The 11603-nt window shown below is 32.7% G+C and overlaps 2 protein-coding genes across 2 annotated transcripts; one reads left to right on the top strand and one right to left on the bottom strand.

The window, feature by feature from the left end:
* The first annotated feature begins 7633 nt into the window (after positions 1-7633).
* LOC111392458 (FAS1 domain-containing protein SELMODRAFT_448915-like) lies at positions 7634-8617 on the top strand. The gene has a single exon (XM_023017808.1). It carries the CDS (start codon positions 7650-7652, stop codon positions 8535-8537), a length of 888 nt encoding a protein of 295 aa, XP_022873576.1. The 5' UTR covers positions 7634-7649; the 3' UTR covers positions 8538-8617.
* Positions 8618-9370: 753 nt separating this feature from the next.
* LOC111392445 (protein LSD1-like) lies at positions 9371-11560 on the bottom strand. Its single transcript, XM_023017794.1, has 5 exons — positions 10729-11560; positions 10368-10486; positions 10002-10082; positions 9841-9912; positions 9371-9713 (listed from the first exon to the last, which is right to left on the bottom strand). Exons 1-5 carry the CDS (start codon positions 10835-10837, stop codon positions 9681-9683), a joined length of 414 nt encoding a protein of 137 aa, XP_022873562.1. The 5' UTR covers positions 10838-11560; the 3' UTR covers positions 9371-9680.
* Between the last annotated feature and the right edge of the window lie 43 nt (positions 11561-11603).

Genomic DNA, 11603 nt, shown 5'->3' with positions numbered 1-11603 from the left:
GGGGGGGGGGGGGGGCTAACGGGATAAGGTAGTGAGGGGAGCCACCGACTTCTTTGTACTCTGATGGGACATTATGAGAATAGTAAATTATCTGAAATCGTGTTTTTAAATTTTAATTTATTAATCAATTATTAACTTTAAAAAATATATAATTAGTTGATCATTTGAATGTAATTAATACCGCAAATATAGATTACGTCACAATCATATATCATATTAAGTCACAATTATTCAATTTATAGGTCACAATCATTTACATACCACCTAATCACATTCATAAACCACCTAATTTGTGAAAATTATTTTGAGTTTGTTAATTTAAAAATTATTTTTTAAACTATTGTAGTTATGAAATTTCCCTTACGAGAATTATGTGTAGATAACAATTTTAAGTATCTCATATTTCAAAAGTAAATTAAAAAATATGTTTTATTTATTTATTTGGCCATTCAAAATTTAAAAAACAAATCAAACTCCAATTTTATCAAGTTCCTCTTTGGACTTCATTAAAATGTGTTTTTAGAGAAAGAAAATTTTTGAATTTACATGTAATTTTATTTATTAGAAAATATATAGTTAAAAATAGAGAAAAATACATTTTAGATAAATATGGAGCCCATATAAGTCTAAGTGTTTGTTTGACAAAAATTTATCAACTTTTAAATTAGTTAAACTTCAATCTTGACCACAAATCTCATCAAATTCACAACTGTATTAACTTTTCAAACACATATTTCATCAACATTTATTAAAAACTTGATTAAATAACTAGGGCCGTACAAAACTTTCGAACCAATTTGGATTCGAACCAAGTGATTCTTTTTAAGTTAAATACTCGAACGGGTATCTGAATAGAGTACCGATTGGTTCGGTTCAATTCTCGATTTTAGATTAAGAATCGAAGAATCAAATAAAAACCTGATCTCCCTAATTTTTTAATTTATTTATTTTAAATAAGTCCCTAATTTTTTTAGTTTATTTATTTTAAATAAGTCGAACTATTTTTTACTTTTTTTAAAAATAAATTTGCTAACTAGTTAATTTTGCACAAATCCAAAAATATGATTTTGCTATTTCTAATTTTTAGTACAAGTCTAATTTAATCAAATTAACCTAAGTTTTATCCAAATCTGTTATTCTACCGTGGTATCGTTTCTACCGTTCTGGAGAAATCGAATTGAAACTTGAAAGCCCATCTCTTAATTTTTGTAAACTCACTATTATCATCTTCATGTGATTTTAACAATTAAATCTATGAAAAACATAGCAAAGAAAGACGCAAAAGACATATAAGGTTGAACTACGTTATTTTATAAGAGCTAAAATTGAATGTCATTAGTTAAATTAATATATCTTTGTAAATATTAAAAAAATTAATTATAGTACATAACTTAGAAATCAAATCAAACCGAACTCGAACGGTTCTATAATTAAATTTGGATCCAACAGTTCCACTTACTAAGTACCCAAAATTTTGAGTTCAGTTCGATTCTCGTTAAAACTGACCCGAACCGGACCATGTTCACCCGTACAAACAACCTCTAAATACATAAAATAATTATTTACTTTTATAAATCAATTTGTAGAATTCATGACTTCATATCTTATTTTTTTCTAATATGTAATTGAGAAGTTATAAGATAAACATTTTCACACTCATCTAGAACTTAATGCCAATTTATTCTAGATTTGGACCTGGTCCTCGATGACAAAAGAGCTTGAATACACATTTTCCTAATTTCTAGTATTGCAAATTTTTGAAAGAATTTGTATCATTCTATATCAATTACAGCCTGTTTGGGAGTGATTTTCCCTCAAAAAATTGATTTTTTGTCGTAAAAAGTTGTATTTTGTTGTTTCCTCAAAAAATGATGGTTGAGAAATCTTTCAAGAAAAGTTTTTTTCGTGATACTAAATCTTGGGTGATTGAGATGGATTTTGAAGTCAAGATCTTGATGATAAAGAACTCAAATGTGTTTCTCCTACTACTGTAAATATTGATTCTAATTTCTATATCCCTACATTTTATAAAATAAAATCACGAACCCACTCAAGCCTCTCTTTCCTCCTTTTTTTTTTTTTTTTTTTTTGACATTAAAAGTCATATTTTGTTGTTCCCTCGAAAAATGATGGTCGAGAAACCTTTCAAGACAAGTTTTTTTGTTGTACTAAATTTTGAGTGGTTGAGATGGATTTTCAAGTCATGTTCTTGATGATAAAGAACTCGAATGTGTTTCTCCTACTACTGCAAATATTGATTCTATAGCCCTACATTTTATAAAATAAAATCACGATTCTACTCATATAAAATGACCTATTAAATATCATATTGCAACATCATCAGATCTCAACTAGAGGATATAACTTTTACAATTTTGGTTTTATATGTTACATTAACTCTACCACGCCGACCCCTCCCATGTAGCCAAAATTCGTTGACTAATTTTATCTGTCCACCGATCCAGTTTAGGTGACATTATCTGATAGGCTCAATGAAAAATATAACTAAGTGATGCATTTAATTTTACACTCTTTTAATCTCACATTAATGCCACCAAAACATATTTTTATCAATTACACAAATTAATTGGGAATTTAAGATGCAAATGGTGCCTCTACTACCCTACTTATTCATCAACATTAAATTTTATAAATATATCTTTTAACCAACTTGGTTATTTTGTAACATTTTTCGATGTGGTCCATCCCCAAATTACACACACTCCACGTTCAAACATGACACAATTCACAAGAAAACAAAAATAAAACTGGGATTCTCTGATTAACAATGATACACAATTCAAAACAAAAGAATCAGAAGCATCCTTTCATGTGATCCACAATTATAATTTAATCATATTATTATTAAATTAAACAATACAATTATTGAAAAATGGATCCGTTTAATGACAATTCAACCCCTTGAATGGCCTTGATGGTCTGTTTAATTGCTAATTAATCTTGTGTATGCTTGCCTAAATATAAGCAGCAGCCACCCCTTGACACCAGTGGCTCAGCCTACTGGCCACCATGCCTGTCCCTTGCATTTGTGGCCGTCGATATGGACGGCTAAGATCGATTGCTGCCTCTCTTTTTTTCATGGGCCGGATTTTTTTCTTAATTATTTCATCTAAAAATATTTATATTTATATAAATATGTATCATCATCATCATCAACTTTGCATGTACATATAATGATGTGATGTGGAGAAATTTTATTTTGGTCCAATTTCTTATTTTTGATAATTTTGATATTTTAGGACTCTATTTCCGATTTTAATAGATTTCTAGGTATTTTAGAATTTTATTCTATTTAAACTTTATTCTAGGTTTTAGTATAAATATGTTTATTTTTCTACACTGTAATACAAGACTTTTATTATGAATTAAATGGAGATTTTCCTCTCGTAACTTTTACTTCAAAATACCGAACTTATCAAGATTTAATATTTTGGGGCGTTCAAACAAATCATCGGGTGAGATTCTTTGGGGTGTGCAATCAAAAGGTCCTTCGTATCACTGTTATCGTTGGGTTGTTTGATTCATTAATTCTTTGGGTCAAATCCACAAATCCGGGTGAGGTTCAATAATTGTGTGATCAAGAGGTCAAAAGTTTAATATACGATTGGTTGCTTGGTTCATGATTCTTGGATTAAATCTGAAACCTTGGTTCTTTGGCGTTCTTGGGATCAGGTGTCAAATCCTGTGGGTTCGATAACGACCTTACTAACCGGATTCACATCATATTAACCCAAGAAAATTTTGGATTCAAAGTCTCCAATGTCTTTTATTGACATTTTTACCCCTATTCTTTAAGTTGATGGTGAGAAAAAATTATACTTTAATTTGAAAGATTTTCATCCAAAGTACCCCGAAGTGGTGCAAAATTATGTTTGGGTTTGTCCTGTTTGGTGGTGATTAAAATCAAATTTTTATTAGATTTTAATAAAAATTGATGAAATTTGTGACTGGAAAGTTGTAGATCATATAAAATGTACAAATAAAATTAATCGTTAACTTTGACTTAAATTAAAATTTGAATTTTTAATCCTACCAAACAGGAATGTCTAAGTTTTTGAAAATCCAAATGCAAAATGCACTGTACAATCATTGGCTTGTTTCTTATTACAGATTGTATAGTATTGGACTATATTAATAAAGAAAAAAGAAATTAAAATTGTTTTATTGTGAGTTGAGATTTATTGTCTCGAATTTTTCCTTGAATATATTTTAGTTTTGAGACCTCAACATATCACACCTCTTTTTAGTTGACGTGAAAACTCTAACGTATAATGTTTCGAGTTGTCAAAAATATGTTGCATTCTTCCCATTTGCTAAAACAAGGTCATGTTCCAATGAAATAGTAAGTCATGATAGTAGATCCGGACTTGTTTAATATCGTATCAATATTACATATGATTGATTATCTGCTGTTTGATATATATTAAAATCAGATTTTTAGTAGAGTCTTTGTTAAAATGTGATGAAATGTATGGTTGAAAAGTTATTTTATATATGTGGTTAAAATTAATTATTGACTTTAATTTAGAATTAAAATCAGATCCACTATGGTGGTATGGATCGTTCTCAAATTCCGACAGGTCTAATCAGTATGGAGCCGACAGCTATGTATGTAGTTGTGCGTAAAGAAGGGATAAAATAGCTTAACTATTTCAAATGCATGCAAGCGTATTAACTCTAAATTAAAGTGCGATGCATATAAGTTCCAACCAGGATGATTGGGAAAGATCAAATCGCAATACCCAAGCACCCTATATCTATAAGAATAATACTATTTGTAGTCACTCAATGTTCCAACCACCCTACATGGTATATATATTGCCCAGTTAGTGATTGATATATGAGTTAAGAAAAACTATCACATTAATCCATCAAATCACAAAGCATTATGTAAGATGCCATATATGACGACTATCACAGTGAACGACTAAGAATATCATTACTCTATCTATAAATACTCAGATTTTAATCTATGTCAAATAGGGGCTAAACATGTTAAGCAAGAAGTTGAATGGGTCATGGCATTAATTAGGGGTGGAACAAATTGGAAATCCCATGCATGAATGGTAAATTTTAATTGGTTTAGAAAACATATTAAATTAAACCTTACTACATGTTGTTGCATATATAACTGAGATAAAAACTTTAAATTACAATTTACAGACAAGAGACCGGCACTACTCTTGGCTTTGTGTCTCCCTATCTATTATTTTTCTTACTAAGAACATGCTAAGATGTCACAAAAATTACTTAAAAATAACTGACATATATTATTTTCATTAGAGTGTAATGTATTATAATAATTTAATATATTTAAATGTTCATTGATTAATTAGCCGTTCGTTCCTCTTAATGAGTTTTAAATTAGGTGACGTTGAAGAAATTAATATTATATTAATTTCCCGCTCATGTGAAGTGCTTCATAATAATAATAATAATAATAATAATATTATTATTATTATTATTATTATGATCATCATCATCATCAAACCCAACACAATCCAACCCAAACCGATTAAGCTTAGGTCGGTTTGGGTTGGTTTAGTCGATTTGGATTGAACCCAATTCAAGTTGGATCTAATTATTCTTTTGTTGAATTTTGAAGATTTTTTAAAGTTTAAAACCACTTGAAAACCTCCGTTATTTTTAGTTTATATAAGGAATTTTTTTTTTAAATATAATATATAAATAAGTTTGAAATTACGGAGCATTTTTTATATAATTTTTTTTTTTAAATTCATTCATTTCATCATTATATCCCTAATTTTAGTTTACCGTCAAATAATTTTTTATTTGTACACAGTATTCATACCACTGTCAATTGGCCTATATAAAAATAGAAGGACATTTGTAAATTCCAAATCATTCACTTATTTTGAATATTGTGTTTATTATTATTATTATTATTATTATTATTATTATTATTATTATTATTATTTTCATTTTAGATATTCATTTTTTTTTTTAAATTCATCAGATTGGGCTGGATTTTAATTTATAACACGAGACCCAATCCACCTGACCTCAAGTTGATTTTCAACGCAAGCCCAACCCAATTGAATTTAAAAACCAGCCTAGATTAATCAGTTTGGGTTGGTTTGTCCAACTCTAGCAAGCATATACACCACTATTAGAACATCAAGCCTAAAACTAATGATTTTAATTTTTTAATGGGCCACTAAATTTAAGCCCAAAGCTGAGACAAATTGGTTTGTGTTAATCTAAAGATATGAGATTGATGCAAAGAAAGCCACATACAGCACTGCAAGCAATGTTACTAATTCCTAAAAATCAGAACTTGGAACCACTAAAAGGGGCACAGATATTGCGGTTGGAAGGTATACCCTATTCTAATAGTGTAAATGCACCGGCCATTTCATTTCTGCATTTCAAAAAATCATGAATGTGAGGTAGGGGAGGATGGTGAGGTAGATGGATAACGTGTCCACCTCGAAATCTAATTAGATCTTTCGATTAGAAATACCTATTTCTTTTCAAAACAAAATGGGTTAGTGAGTAGGGATTGCAACGAGGCGGGTATGTAATGGATCAGTCATTTTCACTCCCGTCCAATCGAATATTTTTGTTATCTTACTCCATACTCATATCCAATTAAAGCTGGACGGGACGGAACAGGTCTTCTGCCCCATTTATAGCCCACTTATTTTTTCTTTTTATTTATTTTATTTTTTGCTTTTATTTATTTATTTTTATGTCTTTAGTGAATAAATATTATTAATTTTTTACCAATTTGTTAAAAACAACTTATATTCTCTTTAAAAATGATGATAAATCTATTATTTTTATTTTATAAAAATTTAAGTTTGAAATTAACATTAAACGGGGCGGTAAATAGACGGGGACTATGTTTCTCGTAGCCATCCCATTCCCACTTTGGGACAATGACCCTCTCCCCGTATGCGCCCCATATACTTGGTAAGGAGGGTAATTCCCATCCCATTCAAGGCAAGACTCCATGGGTACTGGGTTAAATAGAATTTTTTGCCATCCCTATTAGTGAGTTCAACCATGTTCGGGAGGGTGACTATTTCCACTATAGCGATCAAGTTAGAAAAGTATGGAAACAAGGTTCAAAATCAGATTATCTAGAGTGAACGTTTTATCTTACCATAAATTGAGTGGTTTGGGTAAATGTAATAGGAAATGAGAGTTAAGTAGGTGGGATGTTACATAACAATCATTCCACAATAGTATACCACTATTAAGCTAGGATCATAATCTAATCTATTTGCTATAGTTTCAGGTTGGGTCGAAAGCCTAAATAATAAAGTACTGGTTGTTTGGTTAGTTCTCTTGTGACCTTGCTTCACCATATGTACACCTCGCGATGTATTGGCATAAACACAAGGTCGGGTTTCGAATTCGGACTAGTTTGTGCAACAAAAATAGATTGAGGATTAAAATGCTCAGGCTCAAATATTGCGGACCAAGTTGGTAATAGTCACATGTTCAAAATTTAGCGGGTTATTAAAGTTAGTTAGAAGTAAATCCAGAATTCAAGAAACGAAGTTCGTTAATTTTCCCTCTCAGAATTCAGAATTCAACAAAATATATAGAGATTCATAATCGTAGAATCCGTATTTTGATCAAAATTCACCAAGAAACTGATGGAAATTTCCTCCTTTCTTTGCCTGATTCTCCTGGTGGCAATCATGGGCACCACCACCGGGTTCCACCTCACCTCCGCCGCAAAACCACCACCCTTTCCATCCTCAATCTCACTACCACACCCACGTTTTCCACCCACCAGTTATTTTCCTCCGCCTCGGCCGCTGCCACTGGTGGAGATTCAAAAGAAACAGCTGAACAATATAATCGACGCCCTAAACCGGGCCGGAGACTTTGCGAGATGGATCAATTTGCTCTCCTCCATCAACCCATCATCTCTGCCGCTCACCGCCACTCTCTTCGTTCCGAGCAACGATGCCATCTCCGGCTTTCCAACCGCCAACGCCGCCGGAATGAACTTCGACGCTTTTATTGTCCCTTACCACATAGTCCCCCAGCGCCTCTCTTTCTCTGATCTACAACAGTTCCCTATCCTCACGCGCCTCCCCACGCTCTTCCCTTCCAAGTTCATCGTCATTACCAACACTTCGCGATTCAATTTCACCCTCGATGACTCTCTAGTCACCCATCCAGATATTCTTGTGAACGCTGCTTTTTCAGTGCATGGAATCAACAAAGTTCTTGATTACAATGTCTATGGCAGCAATGACAACGGCCTCTTTTCACCACCGCCGCCGCCGGGCAAGACAGCAGCATCGACGCATATGCCTAAACCGATCCTTATGCCACCGTCGCCAAATGACCCAAAACCGGTGGAAGGAACTATCATTCTGCCACCATCTCCAAATGACATGAAACCGGAGGAAGAAACTATTATAGAGGTGAGTTTTGGCGTGGCACGCTTGAGCAATGTGTTCTTCGTAGTATTTTTTTGGATTTTTGTGCTGTTTTTGCATCCAAGATTCATTGAAATTCCCACAGATTGATTTGTATGATAGTCATAGTTAGAATTAGTAAAGGGAAAATGAGAGTTATAGGGTCCCCTGTTTCTTGATAGCTTCATTGATCTTGATATTGTACTTCTATTCTTTCTGTATTGGATGATCTTGCTGAATCTAGCAAGTTCAAGAAAGTTGATCAATTCATTGTTGATGTTAATGTCAAATTCTTGATCACTGATGACGTTTTTTATTTTCATTTTTTTTTCGGTTTTTCACTATGAGGGTGTTTGATATCCATTTTTATGTAAAAATGTATTTTAGAATAGTAAATTGATGAAAAATGTATAGTTGAAAAATAAGGAAATATTTATTTATTTATATACAATATTATAAATAAAGAATGTGTAGCTGAAAAAAAAGAGAGAAATGGATTTTTAAAAAAATGGGTGCCTAACGAGGCCATAATTGTAATCTAGCATAGCCCATCAAAATTATTTGATTCTTTTCTTTCAAAGAATTTTCTTGATACATCAAAACAATCATTTAAAAAATTTAATGATTATAAAGAGCATATTCATCTTTTTGGCCTTACTATGTATGAGCAATTTTGCTGCTGAATTAATAGCATTTTTGGACTGTATAAGATCAAAATTGATAATTTTCCAATTCAATATTTCCTACCCATGAATTTTTCGAAGGATGGGCGTATAAGAACTGTCGAATACGTGCCTCAACGCGCCGTCGCCACTACTTTGACTTCTTTTATGCAATTATGAACTCCACATAATTTTATCAATTCCAACACAACTTATCCTTTTGGAGCTAATGTAACAAACTACGCGAGCCTCCCGGTGAAGCCAACATAAATTCAATCCGAATAAAAAAAATAAAATAAACGGCTGATATATAGTTGGCAATTTTTCACGCTTTTCGGGCATACATAGCAAACACAATTATTCAGTAGCATAAAACCACAAATAACTAAAATATCAACACTTGTTTTTACTCGTACGGTAAACAAAACTGCAGTCTTTTCTAAAACTTTACAACCAGAAGTTTTGTACTTCAATATTTGTCTTTGGCAATGATATGCACAGATATCTCTATATACCAGGTCGAAGCCCAGTTCCTGAAATAGCCATTTATTCCCAAATATAGTACTCGATGCAATACATTCCGATAACATTCTTATGTTGTAATGCCAACGACAACGTTGCTAACCTGAAAATTTTGAATTACATCAGCCTAATTTGTCTTCTGAGTTTTAAACAACAAAATAGTAACAGTAACAGCAAACATACAGAAATGTGGGAAGGAAAAAACTAGTGGGAGATGTGAAGTAACTCACCAACTTGCCACTTTCGTCAACAGAACTAGGATTCTGAACAACAACTGTTTGATTCTGAGCATGGGATGCAGCCTGCATCGAATAGAGCAGTTCAAATCATTGAATGCCACATCAGATAATAGCAATTACAGTGACTATATGATACAAATCGATCAACTCACAGGGGAGGTAGACGGTATTGATGCAGATGTAGAGTTTCCATCAGGTCTTTGCACAGGAATTGGAACTCTTGATGCACCCATCTGCAAAAGAAGAAACGAATTAGGAACAGCATAAAGCTATTAGCTATATATCAGGACTAGACTCAATAATAATATTATGTAATTTGCAGCATTTGGCACCTGAAGAGGTACACAAACAAGAACTTAAAGGGTATAGTTCGTATATGCAGTGGAAACATGGGCACTGAGACAAATACACGGATAAATTGATGGAAGCATTCAAAGATGAGCCTAACTTTTGTAAGCCATAAGGACTATTTTTAAAGCATTTTTGTGAGCAAGGGTATAACTGAGTAGAGTAAATACCTGGTTACTAACATTGACAGTTGTGATGTTCTGACAAATTGCACATTTAACTGATGGAGCTCCAGCTGGATACATCAACATGATTCGACAGTTCCCACAGTTTACAACATGATTAGGTGCTGCACATCCATTATTCAGTGGTAATGAGTTGAAGATAAAAGAATAACTTAAGTGAATCCAGACAGGAACAATCAAGGTATTAAACCAGGGTAAGTAGTGTAGAGGATATTTATGGCACAATCTGTAATATTTTCATAAACTTTTATGAAGAGCATATCAATACAATCCTGAAAGTGGGAAAGAGTAAGAAGATATATAGATCGAGCCTATGTAATAAAATACACTCTCCAGACTTTAGTACCAGGCACGAGGTTCACTGTTTGACAGCAGGAGCATCTGACACTGGTAGCCCCTCGTGCATGCATAAGTAAGGTACGACAACCTCCACATATCAGTTGAGCCATTTCCATTCCTAAAAAGTAGTCATAAAGCTTCAGGAATATGCTGACAACTAGAAAAAAAGAACAAAATATCTAATAGCTGCTGGCTTGGAAATCACTGTCCGCCTCCAAGAAAATATAACTACTAGCATACATGAAAGCAAGCCTTTACTCTCTCAAAGGTTCTTGAGACACCAATCTCAGAATATAGGCAAAACAGCTCAGACGCCAATCTCTCTTGAGTCTTGACCCATTGAGTTTTTCAGTATTGTTTTTTTGGCAAAGCTTATTTGAAAACCATTTTTCCTCAAACTAATTTTCAACCATATATTCTCCCACTAAAATAATTTTGCACGTGAACCCATATTTTTTCCTACCTTTAAACCACATATTTTTCACAAAAAATCATATTCTCTTGAAATAATCTATCCCAAACATCCATTCAGTAAGGGAAAAATGCTTCCTATGTCAATGCTCCAATCAGAAACATGATTTACCTAATAGTAGCAATGACGATGGATTATTTTGGATCCTGAAAACATACTTTAATGCGCACAGAAATTGTCTGCCGCATCAGTGAAAGCAATGAAACAAAAGGGAAGGAATATGGAATAACGCTTACAAGCACTCTGCCAAACTTCAAACAAGCTAGCTTGACTAGAAACGGAGAAAACATATGATATGAATAAAACTCTACAAAGAAAGTGCAAAATGAAGGCATGAAATTCAAAGAAGACAGATAAAGAAGTACAGTTCCAACAGCCAACAATGAACATCCAGACCATAAATAGATGGG

The sequence above is a fragment of the Olea europaea genome, unplaced genomic scaffold, assembly GCF_002742605.1.
Source record: "Olea europaea var. sylvestris unplaced genomic scaffold, O_europaea_v1 scaffold93, whole genome shotgun sequence".
Classification (NCBI taxonomy): Eukaryota; Viridiplantae; Streptophyta; class Magnoliopsida; order Lamiales; family Oleaceae; genus Olea; species Olea europaea.
Note: the sequence above shows the minus strand (reverse complement) of the source record. Positions and strands in the feature narration are given on the sequence as shown.